This window comes from Carex rostrata, chromosome 5 (genome assembly GCF_964058835.1).
Source record: "Carex rostrata chromosome 5, lpCarRost1.2, whole genome shotgun sequence".
Taxonomy (NCBI): Eukaryota; Viridiplantae; Streptophyta; class Magnoliopsida; order Poales; family Cyperaceae; genus Carex; species Carex rostrata.
In genome coordinates this window covers 14,461,426-14,481,863 of record NC_135922.1, presented here as the reverse complement: position 1 = coordinate 14,481,863, position 20,438 = coordinate 14,461,426, and the positions used below count along the sequence as shown (strand labels likewise).

Below are 20,438 nucleotides of genomic sequence, written 5' to 3'. Positions count from 1 at the left end.
TTTTCTAATTGGTATTTCTTTCTATTTTCAAAATGTCATTTAAAGATACAAATCCACAGTAACCAATTCTTGATTTTGTGGTATGTCAATGTATCATGCACTAATATTTACTAATATAGCTATAAATTTACTAATGTTTATTGCTTAATTAATATGCGGTTCAATTGACGAAACTTTCTATAAAAAATATGAAGGTCAATTGATGAATTTTTATTTAAAAATATTGATGAAATTTTTGGTAAATTATGCTATAGTTGGTAACTATTTTGTTCTTTTTATTTAATCATTTTTACTATTTTTTTGGTAAATCATTTTTTGAAATTGTTTTACTATTTTTTTAGATTTATTGAAAATCACTTGATCTGAAAATTCTGGACCATCCAAAAACAGTGATTTTCAATCAATCTAAAAAAATAGTAAAAAAATTTCAAAAAATGTAAAATTTGGTCTCCAAACACATATTAATATGGAGAACAAGATGAACAGTTCAGAACGATCGATAGGATTTTAAAACTCGAATATAGAGCCATAGCACGGTAACAAATCGTAATATGCATAGTACCATAGACTCACTCTTTTATAATTTTACTTGACAGTTGCTGTCAACGTTTAAAAAAAATACTTATAATTTAAATTTAGAACCAAACTATTTTAATGTCATTGATGGATATTATTGAATAATTATTATTATCATTGGTCTATTTTATGAAAATATATCATTTTGTATGAGATCTTTTGTTGTTCTCTTATAAAATGTTCCCGCTACAATACACGAGCACGATACTATGGAAACTCACAAATGATTTGACGTGTAAAAAAAGAAAATTCTAACATAAAGATGACTAAAATTTCAATGTTTATATATATAATTCTCATGATACATCTTACTATGTTATTTAAACAACCAAACCGATCATGGCAGAGCTTAAATAAGAAGAGTTTTATATAATTAGAATATCACAAATTCAATCGTCATATCTTATCAAAAATATATATCTAAGGGCCCGGCAGTAGGAGAGACTTTTGTACCCATTTTGGATTTCATATTTTTGTACCCAATTCTCTATTTACTTCCCTAATTGGCAAATCTGAAGGCTGGAGGAACATTAGCAAATGATAAGGCTGGAGGAACATTAGCAAAATATATATCTAAGGGCCCGGCAGTAGGAGATTAGAGAAGCACCAATAATTACGATTCACATATATAGTTTTTTTAAGGTTAGATGGCGTACGACATCACCAATAATATATTGATAATAATGTTATTTACAAGTGATTCACTTCTGTCATGGCATTTAAAAAAAAAAAAAAAGTTATTCACACACACAGTTCTTCATTAAAAATAGAAAAGAAAAAATAGTTGAACACCAATAAACTTTTAGGACTTCATCTAAAGGTATCTATATCATTATAATTTTGCAAAATAATCCCGGCCGGCAAGTAACAAAAATGCATCCTCAAAATCAAAGAAACACAAAGCCAACATTACTTTCATCATTAATGATTCATAATTTCTAGATCAAAGAAAAACACAACAACAAACTGCATTACATATAAAATGAAATCTGCTACAGGAAATGTATGCTACTACTATATGTTTATTGTATTTTAATGTTACTGAAAGACAGTGCGGTATTGATTTTGCCCCTTATTTCAGCTATAATAAATGGAAAGCTTTTGCCGAAATCTACATATTCGTCAGTTAACATCCAACTAATTAGAGTTCCTGGCTCCGCAATGAAATCCAGGCAAGCATTTTTTAGGCAAGGAAAGTTGTGTTGCAGAGCGAAAGCCAAAGTGGTCGTAACCGTGTCAAGTGAAATGTGAGAACATAAACTATCCTCACATAATGCCTTCAACCCTTCTATTGCATATCTATCAGAAGCTACAAACAAATGTTGTGTAAATTTCATCGATGTCTTCTCAGAGTTGCAACTAGGAACAGAATCAGTATAGACGAAGTGAAGCATTGCCTCGAATACCTCGGGGCACATGTCTGCAATTTTAATTTGTTGTTGTGTTGCCTCGACCATATTTCCAAAGAGCATTGCCTTAAATACAGGGGACCGTGCTGCGAGTATTAATCTATGGCATACAAAAGAACGATTTTCAACGCAAAAAGTTACATCAGCAGTGTCGCTACTTTCCAAGAGCTGCCCAATTTGGCTTTGTAAATCAAATGACTTGGGCACCCCAAGGGAGCACCTCTTGTGGGGTATATCTGTGTTATCGATGGTACAAATTAATTCAAAACTACCATTGTTGACAATATCCTCCGCTAATAATAGTTTAGGATAATTGCCATAAGCAAATACCTGTCCCTTAAAAGGAGAATTTTGTATCGCATAGCTGAACTTTTCTTCCTCTCCTTTGAGACGATACTGATGAGAAAGTGCAGATGTTGTGCCGTCTCTCTTCATGAGACTCAAACTGATTGTTGTGTTCACGGTTTTGTATTCACCGTGAAGCCTAACAAGGAAAGAAGTACCACGGGACCACTCTGGACGTGTACCTCGTGGGTAACAGTCGATGACCCATTCATTGTCTAATGCATAAAATACGGGGGAGGAAACAAATTGCTCCGGTTGCAGATCCTTAATCTCTGAGAGGTTAAATTTGAAATGGTGTGAGAATGAGGCTTTGTTGTAGTTTACTGATGCTGAATTTGCCATGAGTTCTGAAAGACTACTTATAATATATTAAAACTTTGTGGAACTCAGATTCGGTTTCAAGTGAGTTTAGGGTTTAGAACCGGGTTGAGTTCTCGATTGAAAGTTTTTTGTTTTCTTCTGGCGTGGATGCTCGCACACGGGCTATCTGCTCACGATTTGGGGCAATTTGAGTCCGATTGTGGGTTTTTTTTGCGTCAATTTGGGTCACAAAGAGATTGATTCGGGAGGGAGAGAGAGAGAGTAGTCGATGGGAAGAAGGAAACAAACTTATCTTGGGAGAGGAAAGGCGCCGAAAGGCAAATAGATGCATCGTTTTTAAATAAGCACGGTCTACTCATAGAGACATTTGTTCCACGGTGAACCAGGACTAACATCTTTTTTAAATAAAATCATTAATAGAGGCATTTGGCCCACAGTGAACCAGGAGCAACGAGCTCTGATGACATCATGAGAATGAGGGTGAAGTAACAAGCAGGATTATTTGGAGTCCGCATCGTCTGCATACTGTATAAATTTATTAACATTTATCGCTTAATTAATACGCGGTCCAATTGACGAAACTTTCTATAAAAATATGAAGGTCAATTGATGAATTTTTGGTACATTATGCTATAGTTGGTAACTATTTTTTTTCTTTTTTTTAATCAAAATAACATTCTATGACTTTTTATTTATAATTTTACTTGGCAGTAGATTCAAAAAAAAAAATTACTTATAATTTGGATTTGGAACCGAATTATTTTAATATTATTCATGGATATTGTTGAATAATTATTATTTTCGTTGGTCTATTTTATGAAAATATGTCATTTTGTAAGAGATTTTTTTTTTTCACTTATAATATATTTCCATTGCAACACATGGACATGATACTAGTATATATATATACCTATGAGTGTGGAAACTCACAAATGAATTGACGTGTAAAAAAAAAGAAAATTCTAACATAAAGAAGACTAAAATTTCAATGTTAATATATAGAATTCTCATGATATTCCATTTTACTATGTGATTTAAACAACCAAACCGATCATATATAGGAAGAGCTTAAATAAGAAGAGTTTTATATAATTAGAATATCACAAATTCAATCGTCATATTTTATCAAAAATATATATCAAGGGCCCGGCAGTAGGATGACAGATTTCCGGACTTGGGGTAGAGCATTAATTTGATGACCGCTCCAATTTTGGATTTCATATATACTTTTGTACCCAATTCTCTATTTACTTCCCAAAATTATCAAATCTGAAGGCTGGAGGAACATTAATATTAGCAAATGAGATAGAGAAGCACCAATAATTAAGATTCACAAATATTGTTTTTTTTTATAAGGTTAATATATATATATCACAACAAGAATGAGACACTTTTCGCGGGGATAAAAAAGTGACTTTTTGCGACGGACTACTCTCATTGTTCAGCTTTTTCTTTTTGCGACGGACGACCATCACAAAAACGTTTTTTCCCTCGCAAAAAGTGTCTACTTTGTTGTAATTATAATTAGATGGCGTGACATCACCAATAATATATTGATAATAATGTTTTTTACAAGTGATTCGTTCAGTCATGGCATTTCAAAAAAAATATATATATATACATATAAAGGTATCTATATTCATTAAAATTTTGCAAAATAATCCCGGCCGGCAAGTAACAAAAATGCATCCACAAAATCAAAGAAACACAAAGCCAACATTACTTTCGTCATTAATGATTCATAATTTCTAGATCAAAGAAAAACACAACAAAAAACTGCACTACATATAAAAAGAAAATCTGCATAGAGGAAATATATGCTACTATATGTTTATTGTATTTTAATGTTACTGAAAGACTGTACGGCAAGGATTTTGCCCCTTATTTCAGTCATAATAGATGGAAAGCTTTTGCCCAAATCTACATATTCGTCAGTTAACATCCAACTAATTAGAGTTCCTGGCTCCGCAATGAAATCTAGGCAAGCTTTTTTTAGGCGAGGAAAGTTGTGTTGCAGAGCCAAAGCCAAAGTGGTCGTAACTGTGTCAAGTGAAATGAGACCACAGAGCTTATCCTCACATAATGCTTTCAACCCTTCTATTGCATATCTATCAGCAGCTACAAACAAATGTTGTGTAAATTTCATCGATTTCTTCTCAGATTTGCAAGCTGGAACAGAATCAGTATAGATGAAGTGAAGCATTGCCTCGAATACCTCCAGGCACATGTCTGCAATTTTAATTTGTTGTTGTGTTGCCTCGGCCATATTTCCAAAGAGCATTGCCTTAAATACAGGGGATCGTGCAGCAAGCACTATTCTATGGCACGTAAAAGATCGGTTTTCAACGCAAAAAGTTACATCAGCAGTCTCACTACTTTCCAAGAGCTGCCCAATTTGGCTTTGTAAATCCAATGACTTCGGCACTCCAAGGGAGCACCTATTGTGGGGTATATCTTTGTTATCGATGGTACAAACTAATTCAAAACTACCATTGTTGACAATATCGTCCATGTATAATAGGTAAGAATAATCGCCATAAGCAAATACCTGTCCCTCAAAAGGAGAATTTTGTATCGCATACCTGAACTTTTGTCCATCATCTCCTTTTAGATGATACTGATGAGAAAGTGCCGATGTTGACCCGTCTCTCTTCATGAGACTCAAACTGATTGTTGGGTTCACAGTTTTGTATTCACCGTGAAGCCTAACAAGGAAAGAAGTACTGGACCAATCTCGACATGTGCCTTGTGGGTAACAGTCGATGACCCATTCATTGTCTAATGCAGAAAATACAGGGGAGGAAACAAATTGCTCTCGTTGCAGATCCTTAATCTCTGAGAGGTTAAATTTGAAATGGTGTGATAATGAGACTTTGATGTAGTTTACTGATGATGCTGAATTTGCCATGAGTTCTGAAAGACTACTTATAATATATTAAAACTTTGTGGAATTCAGATTCGGAACTACTAGATGACATATGAACTGAAATGTAAGGAGAGGTTTTTAGTGCCAATATATAGATCCATAGGTGACTAATCGTTCCCCTTAGACCACAATTGAATTGATGTGTAAAAAAAGAAAATTCTAACATAAAGATGACTAAAATTTCAATGTTTATATATAGAATTCTAATGATATTCGATTTTACTATGTTATTTAAATAAGAAGAGTTTTATATAATTAGAATATCACAAATTCAATCGTCATATCTTATCAAAAATATATATCAAGGGCCCGGCATTAGGATGACAGATTTCTGAACTTGGGTTAGAGCATTAATTTTAGGGCCGGTCTGATTTTGGATTTCATATTTTTGTACCCAATTCTCTATTTACTTCCCTAATTGGCAAATCTGAAAGCTGGAGAAACATTAGCAAATGAGATAGAGATTAGAGAAGCACCAATAATTAAGATTCACATATATAGTTTTTTTTTTTTAAGGTTAGATGGCGTACGATATCACCAATAATATATTGATAATAATGTTATTTACAAGTGATTCACTTCTGTCATGGCATTTAAAAAAAAAAAATGCAAGTGATTCACACATATAGTTCTTCATTCAAAAAACAAAAAAAATAGTTGAACACCAAAGAGCATTGCCTCGGCCATATTTCCAAAGAGCATTGCCCTAAATACAGGGGATCGTGCAGCAAGCACTATTCTATGGCACGTAAAAGATGGCGTGACATCATAGGCGATTGGGTCACTCCTCATTTCCAGTTTTGAGTAGGATGTTTCAGTCTTTATTTGAAAAGGCAAATAAAGAAAAATTAGTGTGTGATGCGTGTGAGTTAGGCAAGCACACCAGAAGCTCTTATGTTAGCTCTGGGAGTAGGAAGCCTTGTAGTTTTGATTTGATTCATTCGGATGTATGGGGACCTTGTCCTACAACTATCTTGAATGGAATTAAATACTTTGTGTCTTTTATTGATTGTTTTTCTCGTGTGTCTTGGCTTTACTTGATGAAAAATAAGAGTGATGTGCTTGCTTGCTTTAAAGATTTTCACAAGATGGTTCAGACTCAATATGGTGCAGTTGTGAAAGTATTGAGGTCTGACAATGGGACAGAGTACACTAACAAGGCGTTTGGGGAATACTTGTCATCTCAGGGGATACAGCATCAGACCACGTGTCCATACACACCAGAGCAGAATGGGGTAGCGGAACGGAAGAACAGGCATCTCCTTGAGGTAACTCGGAGGATGATGATTTCGATGAAAGTCCCAAAGCACTTGTGGGGGCAAGCAGTTCTGACAGCAGCCTATTTGATCAATAGAATGCCCTCACGGGTATTGGATTGGAAGTCTCCAATTGAGATGCTGACAGGTAAGAATGGAGATATTCTTCCTCTCAAAACTTTTGGGTGTGTGTGCTTTGTACATGACAACAGGCCTAATGTGGGAAAACTTGATCCAAGGGCCGTGAGGTGCATCTTTGTGGGATACTCAGCCACTCAAAAGGGGTATGCGTGCTGGAGTCCAGTTGAGAGGCGAATGTTTGTGAGTATGGATGTTACTTTTCACGAGCTTGAACCATACTACTCCTCAGAAGCAACATCACCATTTGATAGCTCGCTCGATACAGGAGGTATGAGGCGAGAGGAGGAGAGTAGTGGTGATGGTGAGAGGAGGATGGTGAGTGTGGGTGGTATTGGTTGCCCCATGCTCGAAGAGGCTGTGATTGAGCCGGAAAAGGAGACTTCGGCTGTGATTGAGCCAGAGGTTGAGAGGATTGAGTCCGAGGGTGGTGGAACTCAGGCTCAGGGGGAGTCGAGATATGGTGAAGTGTATGTGAGGAGGAAGAAGCAGAATGAGGGAACCGTGCCTACTATTGTGCCAAGTCCCTTGTCCCTGCCCGCTCCGACTCTTGAGACACCTTCACCATCCACCTCAGATCCAGAATACACAGGTGATATGATTCCTCTCTCTACTCCTCCCACTCCCTTATCGGTAAGGAGGACTTCTCGCGAGAATGCAGGAATTCCTCCTGACCGGTATGGTTTCCCACATGACATTGCCCAGTTTGTCTCTTACTCACACATATCACCTGTACATGGAGCATTCATTGCATCATTAGACATTGTCTCTATCCCTAAGTGTTGGCAGGTTGCTAAAGAAGATCCGAAGTGGAAAGCAGCCATGTTAGAAGAGCTCGAGGCCCTTGCGAAGAACAGAACCTGGGAGCTCGTGTCACTACCACCAGGCAAGAGGGCAGTTGGATGCAAGTGGGTCTTTACAGTGAAACAGAATCCTGAGGGTCTGGTTGAACGCTACAAGGCTCGGTTGGTAGCGAAGGGGTACAGTCAGACCTATGGAATCGACTATGATGAGACCTTTGCACCCGTGGCGAAGATGAGTACAGTGAGGACACTGGTTTCCATGGCAGCGAATGGAGGATGGAAGTTACACCAACTCGACGTGAAGAATGCGTTTCTTCATGGTGACTTGTTAGAGGAGGTGTATATGGAGATACCATCAGGGTTTGGCACGAACCAGACAGTGGGTAAGGTGTGTAGGCTCAAGAAGTCGCTGTATGGGTTGAAGCAATCCCCTCGGGCCTGGTTTGATAGGTTCAGGAAGGCTATGGTAGGCATGGGCTACCAGCAGATCAATGCAGACCACACGGTGTTCTTTCGACAACATGGCGGTCACATTACTATGTTAGCTGTGTATGTTGATGATATAATCATTACCGGGGATGACGAAGGGGAGATTGCACAGTTGAAGGCAAGATTGGGGAAGGAGTTCGAGGTGGCTCGTGGAGCAGAGGGAATTGTTCTATCCCAAAGGAAGTATGTCCTAGACTTGCTCACTGAAACAGGCATGTTGGGGTGCAAGCCTGTGGTTTCTCCAATCGATGTGAAGGCCAAAATAAGTGCAGAGACAGGAGAACAGGTTGATCGTGAGAGGTACCAGAGACTGGTAGGCAGATTGATCTATTTGAGCCACACTCGTCCCGATATCTCATTTGCAGTGAGCGTGGTGAGTCGCTACATGCATGACCCTAGGAAGGGCCATATGGACGCAGTGTATCACATTCTGAGGTACCTGAAAAGTGCACCAGGAAAGGGCTTGATTTTCAGGCAGAATGGGCACATGAACATTGAGGGCTATTGTGACTCGGATTGGGCTAGTTCTCTTGATGACAGGAGGTCCACAGCTGGCTACTGCATGTTTGTAGGGGGCAACTTGGTCTCTTGGAAGAGCAAGAAGCAGCCAGTTGTTGCGAGATCGACAGCAGAAGGCGAGTACAGGGCTATGGCATTGGCAGTTGCTGAGATGGTGTGGCTGAAGAGGTTGTTGGAAGAGCTCAAGGTGAATAACGGAGCTAAAATGAAATTGTGGTGCGATAGCAAGTCCGCGATTAGCATTGCCAACAATCCTGTGCAGCATGACAGAACCAAGCATGTGGAGATCGATAGGTTCTTCATAAAGGAAAAGCTAGAGAGTGGACTATTGGAGCTGAGTCATGTAGCTACTAGAGATCAAGTAGCTGACTGTCTCACCAAAGGACTTAGCTCGATAGATCTAGATAGGTTTTGTGACAAGATGGGCTTGAAGGATATCTTTTGCCCATCTTGAGGGGGAGTGTTGAGAATTATGTATGTTTATTTATGTATGTTTATCGTATTATGAGAGTTGTAGGGTTATATAGGCAAGAAATGTATTATAGAAGTTGTAGGGTTGTGTATGCAAAATGTACCGCCTATATAGGCTCAAAGGAACACAGGAATAAACACAATTCATTTTCTCAATTAATCTTTTCTATGGCACGTAAAAGATCGGTTTTCAACGCAAAAAATTACATCAGCAGTCTCGCTACTGTCCAAGAGCTGCCCAATTTGGCTTTGTAAATCAAATGACTTGGGCACCCCAAGGGAGCACCTATTGTGGGGTATATCTGTGTTATCGATGGTACAAATTAATTCAAAACTACCATTGTCGATAATATCAAATACGAATGATATTGTAGAATAATCACCATAAGCAAATACCTGTCCCTCAAAAGGAGATTTTTTTATCGCACACTTGAAGATAGGATCCTCGTCTCTTTTTTGATAGAGACGAAGTGCAGATGTTGTCCCGTCTTCCTTCATGAGACTCAAACTGATTGTTGGGTTCACAGTTTTGTATTCACCGTGAAGCCTAACAAGGAAAGAAATATATTGACCGAACCACTCTTGACGTGTATCCTGTGGGTAACAGTCGATGACCCATTCATTGCCTAATGCATGAAATACAGGGGAGGAAACAAATTGCTCAGGTTGCAAATCCTTCATCTCGTCGTAGTTAAATTTGAAATGGTGTGCGACTTTGATGTTTTTTACTGATGCTGAATTTGCCATGAGTTCTGAGAGACTACTTGTAATATATTAAAAGTTTGTGGAATTCAGATTCAGAACTAATAGATGGCATATGAACAGAAAAGTAAGGAGAGGTTTTCAGTACCAATATTTTTAGCAAAAAAACCGGGTTGAAATCGGCCTATTCAAGCGAGTTTAGGGTATAGGGTTTAGAACTGGGTTGAGTTCTCGACTTGAAGTTTTTTGTTTTCTTTCGGCGTGGATGCTTGCACACGGGCTCTCTGCTCACGATTTGGGGCGATTTGAGGCCGATTGTGGGTTTTTTTGCGTCAATTTGGGTCAGAAAGAGATTGATTCGGGAGAGAGAGAGCAGTCGATGGGAAGAAAGGAAACGTAGTTATTTTGGGAGAGGAAAGGGGCCGAAAGGTGCCGAAAGGCAAATAGATGCTTCCTTTTTAAATAAACATGGTGTATTTATAGAGATTTGTTCCACAGTGAACCTGAAGCAATATCTTTTTTAAATAAAATCATTAAAGAGTCATTTGGTCCATAGTGAACCAGGAGCAACGAGCTCTGATGAGATCATGAGAACGAGGATTATTTGAGCACTTTTTTTTATTTATTTCACTGGACGTGAAAGTAGTTAAAGGGATGCCAAGATTCCTTCTTTTACTTTTGACTAATTGGGCGCATTCAATTAAAAACATATTAAATAAGCCTTCTACATGGACATATTTAATGTTAGTTAGTCAATTTAATTTTAACATATTAATCAAATTGTTTAAATTATAAATCATACTGAAGAATATAATTATTATTATTTTCAATTTATTTGATTTCTAAGCGAGAAGTAGTATCATATTGTTCCAGTTCGGTTTGTACGATTTAAATGAGCGGACCTAATCGATTTGATTTTAAATTTAAAGAGCTCTTTTATGTGAATATTGTATGTTCGTTTTTAATTATACGATTGGATTTGAAATATTAGAATTCTATTTTTCTCAGAAAAAAAAAATAATGGAGATCTAAAAGCTCTTTTTTAAGAAAAAAATAAAATAAAATACTATGTTGTTCTCTATTTCAAGACCAAAAAGACCAAAAATATAATATGAGAGTTGACAACATAGATTGCTCTACAACGTGAAATACTTAGCTATTCTTATATTAAGCACGTAGATGTTTTGATGGGCCAATAACTTTGAATAATAGATTCAATTTCGGATTGAATATCGACCGTCCAATCAAATAGTCTAGCTTATTTTGATTTTATGCATCTTTTAATTTTTTTTTTAAATGTAGAAATTTAAATTTATTTAGATACATACTCGTCACACGTAGATGTCTTGATTTTCTCATTTCGATTTTCTAATTGGTATTTCTTTTCATTTTCAAAATGTCATTTAAAGATACAAATCCAAAGTAATAAATTCTTGATTTTGTTGTATGTCAGTCATGCGCTAATATTTACTAATATTTATTGCTTAATTAATATGCGGTCCAATTGACAAAACTTTCTATAAAAATATAAAAGGTCAATTAATGGATTTTTATTTAAAAATATTGATGAAATTTTTGGTACATTATGCTATAGTTGGTAACTATTTTTTTTGTTTTATCATAATAACATTTTATTACTTTTTATTTATAATTTTACTTGGCAGTCGTTGCCAACGTTTAAAAAAAATACCTATAATTTGAATATAGAACCAAACTATTTTAATGTAATTGATGGATATTATTGAATAATTATTATTTTCATTGGTCTATTTTATGAAAATATGTTATTTTGTATGAGATATTTTTTTTGTTCTTTTATAATATGTTTCTATTGCAACACATGAGCACAATACTAGCATATATACCTATGAGTGTTGAAACTCACAAATGAATTGGCATGTAAAAAAAAAAAAATTCTAACATAAAGATGACTAAAATTTCAAAGTTTATGTATAGAATTCTCATGATATTCCATTTTACTATGCTATTTAAACAACCAAGCCGATCATAGGAAGAGCTTAAATAAGAAGAATTTTATATAATTAGAATATATATCACAAATTCAATCGTCATATCTTATCAAAAATATATATCAAGGGCGCGGCAGTAGGATGACAGATTTCTGGACTTGGGGTAGAGCATTAATTTGATGGCCGATACAATTTTGGATTTCATATTTTAATTTGTACCCAATTCTCTATTTACTTCCCTAATTGGCAAATCTGAAGGCTGGAGGAACAATAGCAAATGAGATAGAGAAGCACCAATAATTAAGATTCACATATACAGTTTTTTTTTTTTTTTTAAGGTTAGATGACGTGACATCACCAATAATATATTGATAACAATGTTATTTACAAGTGATTCGCTTCTGTCATGACATTTAAAAAAAAAAAAAATTACAAGTGAAATGGTGATCTGAATAACAGGATCAGTTACTGTAGAAGAAGAAGAGAGAGTAGTAGTCGAAGAGCCTGTAGTTGCCATTTGGGAGAGGAACTGGTAAGAATCAGGATCGAAAAAGAAAGAAAAAATGGTCTGATACCATGATAGAAGAAGATAAAGGAAGAAATGTAATGACAGAATGTCTCAATTTCATTAGTCTCTAATCCAGATTACATCTTCTGTTTATATAGGCATCATACAGAGTATTCTAGAATCACTAAAGCCTAACTGTAATTAGTTAAGAAGTCTAACAGAAGTTTGTTACCAATCATCTCATAACAGCTCATCTAACAGCTAATCATTTATTGCATTATTATTCACACATATAGTTGTTCATTCAAAAAAAAAAAATATAGTTGAACACCAATCAACTTTTAGGATTTCATCTAAAGGTATATATATTCATTATAATTTTGCAAAATAATCCCGGCTGTCAAGTAACAAAAATGCATCCTCAAAATCAAAGAAACACAAAGCCAACATTAATTTCATCATTAATAATTCATAATTTCTAGATCAAAGAAAAACACAACAAAAAAACTGCATTACATATAAAAAGATATCTGCTAGAGGAAATATATGCTACCACTATATGTTTATTGTATTTTAATGTTACGGAAAGACTGTACGGTATTGATTTTGCCCCTTATTTCAGCCATAATAGATGGAAAGCTTTTGCCCAAATCTACATATTCGTCAGTTAACATCCAACTAATTAGAGTTCCTGGCTCCGCAATGAAATCTAGGCAAGCTTTTTTTAGGCGAGGAAAGTTGTGTTGCAGAGCCAAAGCCAAAGTGGTCGTAACCGTGTCAAGTGAAATGTGAGCACATAACTTATCCTCACATAATGCCTTCAACCCTTCTATTGCATATCTATCAGAAGCTACAAACAAATGTTGTGTAAATTTCATCGATCTCTTCTCAGAGTTGCAACTAGGAACATAATCAGTATATATGAAGTGTAGCATTGCCTCGAATACCTCGGGACACATGTCTGCAATTTTAATTTGTTGTTGTGTTGCCTCGGCCATATTTCCAAAGAGCATTGCCTTAAATACAGGGGATCGTGCAGCAAGCACTATTCTATGGCACGTAAAAGATCGGTTTTCAACGCAAAAAGTTACATCAGCAGTCTCACTACTTTCCAAGAGCTTCCCAATTTGGCTTTGTAAATCAAATAACTTCGGCACTCCATGGGAGCACCTATTGTGGGGTATATCTGTGTTATCGATGGTACAAATTAATTCCAAACTACCATTGTTGACAATATCCTCCTCGAATAATTTGTTATAATAGCCATAAGCAAATACCTGTCCCTCAAAAGGAGAATTTTGTATCGCATGCTTGAAGATAGGATCCTTGTCTCTTTTTTGATAGAGACGAAGTGCAGATGTTGTCCCGTCTTCCTTCATGAGAGTCAAACTGATTGTTGGGTTCACGGTTTTGTATCCACCATGAAGCCTAACAAGGAAAGAAGTATAATTACCGGACCACAGTAGACATGTATCCCGTGGGTAACAGTCGATGACCCATTCATTGCCTAATGCATGAAACACAGGGGAGGAAACAAATTGCTCAGGTTGCAAATCCTTGATCTCTTCGTAGTTAAATTTGAAATGGTGTGAGGATGAGACTTTGATGTAGTTTACTGATGCTGAATTTACCATGAGTTCTGAGAGACTATTTGTAATATCGTACAAAATTGTGGAATTCAGATTAAACTAATAGATGATATGCAAGTAGAGTTTTTTAGTACCAATATATAGATCCATGAAAGTAGAGATTATTAGGACAGTGATTGAATTGTCTATAGAATGCATGTATTGAATGATTCGTAATCTAATTACAAGCTGTTACTACAAATTTAAGCTATAATCTAATAAAATCCATCTACAGATTTCAGTTTCCTATTTTACAAATATTAAAAAATTTGTTAGTGATACTCAATATCTTCAGTATCTTCAATATTGGCAAATACAGATGAATTATGTAACCTAAAGGGGCAAACTATAAAAGAAAGCTAGTATCTTCAATAATAATTAGTGAGATTGTAATTTTATTCCTTGTGTTGACGTATTAACATATGCAATAGTGAGTATTGTATACCTATGGATCCTGGGAAAAAACAAAAGCGGGCCTTCTATTGGGCCCTAATTCGATTAGGCTCGTAACCTGCAGACAGCGGCTGAGGTTGAACATAATTCTATAATTATTTTTTTAATCAAATATTTTGATAATTTTAAGAACATTAGATCTTAAAATTGGTCATATGATCCTCTTGTGTCACGTTAGCAAATGAGATAGATAAGCACCTACAAATGGGTTGATTCTTCATGAAATATATTCACATTGATGCCCACCAATTAAAGTTAAGGACTTCATCAAATAGTATCTTTATTCATTATCAATTTGCAAAACATTACCCGCAAGTAACAAAAATGCATGCCCTATTATTTAAAGAAATACAAATTACCTAATATTACTGTATGTCTTTCACTGGATTTAAATTCTAGCATATTGGCTCGATTGTGATCTCAAATCGTTAACAATACTAAAAAATGGTAGTAACAATAAACTAGTTCGTGGTTGAAACCGTAAGGACTTTATCAAGGTGATATTCATTATCAATCTGCAAAAGAATTCCTGTAAGTAACACAAAATGCATGCTCTGTAATTCAAGAAATACAAAGGGAACATTTTTAAGTTGGATTAATCCACCGATTTCATTAGAAACCATAGAGTCATACTGTTGCCAACTCCAAGCATCTGGAGTAGGATGGAGTATGGACATACAGGAACTGGTACATACCAGTAGCACAAAACATGCAGAAAGACTAACAAAATTGAAAATACTGCCTAATACATCACCAAAAGCCACCAAGGCATTGAAAATACCAGAACTGGTAAAAACGCACAAAAAGACTAGAATTCAATTACTCAGTCCATACAAAGGGAACATTGCTTTCATCATAAATTCATAATTGCTAGAACAAAGAAAAACACAACAATCAACTTCATTACATATGAGACGATATCTTCATTGAGTTAATAAGCTATTTGCTTTTCTTTTTTTCTTTTTATCACACGGTCCTGTATTGACCCTGTCTCTTATTTCAGCCTTTATGGATGGGAAGCTTCTGACCAAATCTTCATATTCATCACTTAACATCCAATTAATTAGAGTTCCTGGCTCTGTAAGTAAATATAGGCAAGCATTTTTTAGCCTAAGAGAGTTGTGCTGCAGAGCCAATGCCAAAATGATCGCAACCGTGTCAAGTGAAATGCGACCACATAACTTATTCTCACATAATGCCTTCAACCCATCTATTGCATATCTATCAGCAGCAACAAACAAATGTTGTGCCATCTTCGTTGATGACTTCTTCGAATCACAAGAGGGAAAAGAATCAGTGTAAATGAAGTGGAGCATTGCTTCGAATACCTCAGGGGCCATGTCTTGAATTTTAATTTGTTTCTGTGTCGCCTCCGCCATATTACCAAAAAGCTCTGCTTTAAATACAGGGGATCGTGCAGCGAGCACTATTCTGTGGCACATAAAAGATCGATTTTCAACGTGAAAAGTTACATCAGCTGTCTCGGTACTTTCCATTAGCTGCCCAATTTGGCTGTGTAAATCAAATGACCTCGGCACCTGAAGGGAGCAGCTATTGTGGGGTATATCTGTGTTACTGATGCTGCAAATTAATTCGAAACTACCATCGTTGACAAAATCCTTCTCTAACAATGAGTTAGAAAGTACACTAAATCCATGCCGGAATAAATCTGTCCCGTTTCTTTGTTGGTATCGAATTGGAAGTGTGTAGGTTTTCCCATCTCTCTTCAGGAGATTCAAACTAATTGTAGGGTTCACAGTTTTATATTCTTTAAGCTTAACACGGAAACAAGTATAAATACCGGGCAACTCTTGGTTTGAATATTGTGGGATACACTCAATGACCCATTCACTGCCTAATGCATAAAATACTGGGGAGGAAACAAATTGCCCGGGTTTTATATCCTTCATCTCTGAGTAGTTAAATTTGAAATGGTGTGCGACTTTGATGTAGTTTACTGATGCTGAATTTGCCATGTATTCTGAGAGACTACTTGTAATACAGTAAAAGTTTGTGAAATTCAGATTCGGAACTAATAGATGACATATGAACTGAAAAGTAAGAAGAGGTTTTCAGTACCAATGTATAGAGCCATAGGTGACTAATCGTTTCCCTTAGACCGAATTATTTAGCAAAAATCCGGGTCGAACAGGGTCGATCGGCCTATTCAAGCGAGTTTAGGGTTTAGGGTTTAGAACCGGGTTGAGCTTTCGACTTGAAGTTTTTGGTTTTCTTCTGGCGTGGATGCTCGCACACGGGCTCTAGCTCACGATTGGAGCGATCTGAGAATGATTCTGGGTTTTTTTTTTTTTTGCGCCAATTTGGGTTTGTCAGATCGATTTGGGAGAGAAAGAGGAGTCGATGGGCAGAGAGGGAAACGAAGAGATCAGGGCCTGGGGAAATAGATCATAGATGCATTTTTTTTTAAACAGATATGGTGTACTGATTTGGTCCATAGCGAATCTACTGTGAATAGGGGTCAAGTACTCAAGTCAAAAAAATATTGTGAATAGAGAGGCATTTGGTCTATAGTGAACCAGGAACAATTTTGTACTTTTTGACTTATGGCACACCCAATAAAAAACAACTTAAATAAGCCTTTTATTTAAACATATTTAATGTTAGTAAGTTAATTTAATTTGAACATATCAAGCAAATTGTCTAAATTACAAATCATACTGAGGAATATATATATATTTTTAATTTATATGATTTTATATTTTCATACATTTTGTCACATTTGAAATTAAGAATATAACATGCATATTATGTATGACTAACTTAATAATGTAATAAAAAAATTCAATATTATTTTTCTTTAACATAATTTTTTGAAATTTTTTTTTTTTAATTTTTAGTACAAAACAAATTTCAGCCAAAAAAAATCATAGTTTTCAATCCGAATTGTCTAATTCCGATTTCAACTCAGATTCTAATTTGAATTTTGCAAACCAAACCCGGAAGCTCTAGCTATCTGTCGCTTGTATTAATGAATCACAAAATCTAATTAAATAGTCCAACTATAATTAAAGAGTATGTATGCAACAATTTGTTCCCTAGAATTTAGAAGACTCTTTTATGTTAATATGACTCGTTAGTTTTCAGTTATACGGTTCTTTTTGAAATAGTATATCTTATTTTTATAAGCAGGAAAAGTAAGACGATACCAATTCTTAATTTGAAGTTCTTTAAGCCAAAAAAGAAAAAAAAAAAAGTAAAAAATGAAAACTATATATATTGGCTCTTTACGTCAAGACTAAGAATAAAATTTGACATACCTGACACAATTTCATAACTCTAATTATAGCAATGTGGCATGATGGGGGACTATGCGTGGTTATTCAACACCTACATTTATAAGACATCGTGTAACAAAATGTGTATTGGGTGGTAAATTTTTGCAAAAGTAATTTGACATAAACCAGATCTCTTCGACGTCTAGGTAAAATCAATGTAATTCAATGGCCGGTTCAATTTTGGATTTCATATTTAGAACCAAATTCTAATATTACTTAATTTCCTAATGGGAAAATTTGACGGCTGGAGCACCATCGGACCTAAAAATTGGTCATGATGCAAAGGACCATGAGATAGAAAAGCACCTGTAATTAAGATTTACATAGTTGTTTCTTCCAAAACAAATATATTCACGAAGTTGAACACCAATTAACTTGAGAACTTCATCAAAAGGGATCTATATTCATTATGGTCTAAGAATAGAGAGTTATTACCAATGCCATCAAAATATACAGATCAGTCCTCTAAACATAATTATTTGCAATTCAATCCCTGACAGTTTAAGAAAGTGCACCAGTACCCATTTAAAACCAGTACGGGTTGTACCAATTACCAGAAAACTGGTACAAGTCCCCGATTCATACAAACAAGTTTTCACAAGAAAGGGAAACAAGCAATTACAGGTACAAAGGTATGACCCATGCACAAGTAAATCAACAAAAACAATTCAAATTTGGGTTCACAATTTTAGCAATTATTCATGGTTCAGGTTCACAAGGGTGTCAAACTGCACCAATTAGGACAATACAGTCCGAATGACAGAGAAAATAAGGATTCAACCCAACATTCACAAGAAAAATTTCACACAAGAAATCAGTAACAATTCAAAGCAGTACAACGCTAACAAAACTAACATTACTTTCTTCATAAATAATTCCTAATTTCTTGACCAAACAAAAACACAACAAAAAACTGCATTACATATAAAAAGAAATCTGCTTAGACGAAATATATATGCTACTATATTTATTGTATTTTAACGTTCTTGAAAGACGGTACGGTATCGACTTTGCCTCTTATTTCAGCCATTATAGATGGGAAGCTTGTGACCAAATCTACATATTCGTCAGTTAACATCCAACTAATTAGAGTTCCGGGCTCCGCAATGATATCTAGGCAAGCATTTTTGAGCCGAAGAGAGTTGTGCTGCAGAGCCAAAGCCAAAGAGGTCGTAACCGTGTCAAGTGAAATGCGACCACATAGCTTATCCTCACATAATGCCTTCAACCCTTCTAGTGCATATCTATCAGCAGCTACAAACAAATCTTGGGTAAATTTTGTCAATGACTTCTCAGAATTGCATTCGGGAATAGAATCAGTATATATGAAGTGAAGCATTGCCTCGAATACCTCGGGGCACATGTCTGCAATTTTAATTTCTTGTTTTGTCGCCTCGGCCATATTTCCAAAGAGCATTGCGTTAAATACAGGGGATCGTGCTGCCAATATTAATCTATGGCACATAAATGAACGATTTTCAAGAAAAAAAGTTACATCAGCTGTCTCGCTACTTCCCAAGAGCTTTCCAATATGGCTGGGTAAATCAGATGATTTTGGCACCCCAAGGGAGCACCTGTTGTGGGGTATCTTTTTGTCATCGATGCTGCAAATTAATTCGAAACTACCATCATTGACAAAATCCTTCTCTAACAATGAGTTATAAAGTACACTACATCCACACAGGAATAAATCTGTCCCCTCTCTTTGGTATTGAATTGAAAGTGTGTATGTTTTCCCGTCTCTCTTCAGGAGACTCAAACTGATTATAGGGTTCACAGTTTTACATTCACTGTGAAGCATAACAATGAAACGAGTATAAATACTGGGCGACTCTTGGCTTGACCATTGTGGGTTACAGTGAATGGCCCATTCACTGCCTAATGCATGAAATACTGGCGAGGTAACAAATTGCCCAGGTTTCGTATCCTTCATCTCTGAGTAGTTAAATTTGAAATGGTGTGCGACTTTTATGTAGTTTACTGATGCTGAATTTGCCATGAGTTCTGAGAGACTACTTATAATATAGTAAAAGTTTGTGGAATTCAGATTCGGAACTAATAGATGACATATGAACTGAAAAGTAAGAAGAGGTTTTCAGTACCAATGTATAGAGCCATAGGTGACTAATTGTTGCCCTTAGATCGATTTTTTAGCAAAAAACCGGGTTGAACAGGGTTGAATCGGTCGATTCAAGCGAGTTTAGGGTTTAGGGTTTAGAACCGGGTTGAGCGTTCGACTAAGTTTTTTGTTTTCTTCTGGCGTTGATGCTCGCACACGGGCTCTAGCCCACGATTTGGGGCGATCTGAGACTGATTCTAGGTTTTTTTTTGCGTCAATTTGGGTTTGTCAGGAAGAGATCTATTTGGGAGAGAGAGAGGAGTCGATGTGCAGAAAGGGAACGAAGAGAGCTGGGGAGAAGAATAGAGGGCTAAATAGATGCATCTTTTTTTAAATAGACATGGTGTACTGATTTGGTCCATAGTGAATCAAGAGCAACATTACTTTTAAATACACATGGGGTCGTTCCACAATAAATGATTAAGAGTGAAGGATTAAGAGCTTAAGGAGCGCTAAGGAATTGATGTTCGGTTGTCTTAATCTGTGAGTAAAGACTAAGGAAGCTAAAG

General features: G+C 35.9%; 3 protein-coding genes and 1 long non-coding RNA gene across 4 annotated transcripts; all 4 read right to left on the bottom strand.

Annotated features, from left to right (window-relative positions):
- Nucleotides 1–1,598: 1,598 nt before the first annotated feature.
- LOC144553907 (BTB/POZ and MATH domain-containing protein 2-like) lies at nucleotides 1,599–2,672 on the bottom strand. Its single transcript, XM_078302086.1, has one exon. The coding sequence runs from the start codon at nucleotides 2,670–2,672 to the stop codon at nucleotides 1,599–1,601; it is 1,074 nt and encodes a 357-aa protein (XP_078158212.1).
- Nucleotides 2,673–4,339: 1,667 nt separating this feature from the next.
- On the bottom strand, nucleotides 4,340–16,900 carry LOC144554548 (BTB/POZ and MATH domain-containing protein 1-like). Its single transcript, XM_078302864.1, has 3 exons — nucleotides 16,594–16,900; nucleotides 13,711–13,940; nucleotides 4,340–5,199 (listed from the first exon to the last, which is right to left on the bottom strand). The coding sequence occupies exons 1-3, from the start codon at nucleotides 16,607–16,609 to the stop codon at nucleotides 4,483–4,485; spliced, it is 963 nt and encodes a 320-aa protein (XP_078158990.1). The 5' UTR covers nucleotides 16,610–16,900; the 3' UTR covers nucleotides 4,340–4,482.
- On the bottom strand, nucleotides 15,324–16,594 carry LOC144554546 (BTB/POZ and MATH domain-containing protein 1-like). The gene has a single exon (XM_078302861.1). It carries the CDS (start codon nucleotides 16,488–16,490, stop codon nucleotides 15,438–15,440), a length of 1,053 nt encoding a protein of 350 aa, XP_078158987.1. The 5' UTR covers nucleotides 16,491–16,594; the 3' UTR covers nucleotides 15,324–15,437.
- Nucleotides 16,901–18,579: 1,679 nt separating the features above from the next.
- Nucleotides 18,580–20,204, bottom strand: LOC144554780 (uncharacterized). The gene is made up of 2 exons (XR_013511741.1): nucleotides 19,913–20,204; nucleotides 18,580–19,414 (listed from the first exon to the last, which is right to left on the bottom strand). It is a non-coding gene; the product is annotated as an uncharacterized LOC144554780 (long non-coding RNA).
- Between the last annotated feature and the right edge of the window lie 234 nt (nucleotides 20,205–20,438).

Coding starts and splice junctions, on each gene's coding strand:
- LOC144553907 (XM_078302086.1), bottom strand. CDS start 2,672: ATGGCAAATTCAGCATCAGTAAACTACAACAAAGCCTCATTCTCACAC.
- LOC144554546 (XM_078302861.1), bottom strand. CDS start 16,490: ATGGCAAATTCAGCATCAGTAAACTACATCAAAGTCGCACACCATTTC.
- LOC144554548 (XM_078302864.1), bottom strand. Junction 5,200..13,710: donor ATTCTCCTTTTGAGGGACAG/GTATTTGCTTAT, acceptor TTTGAGGGACAG/GTATTTGCTTATGGCGATTA.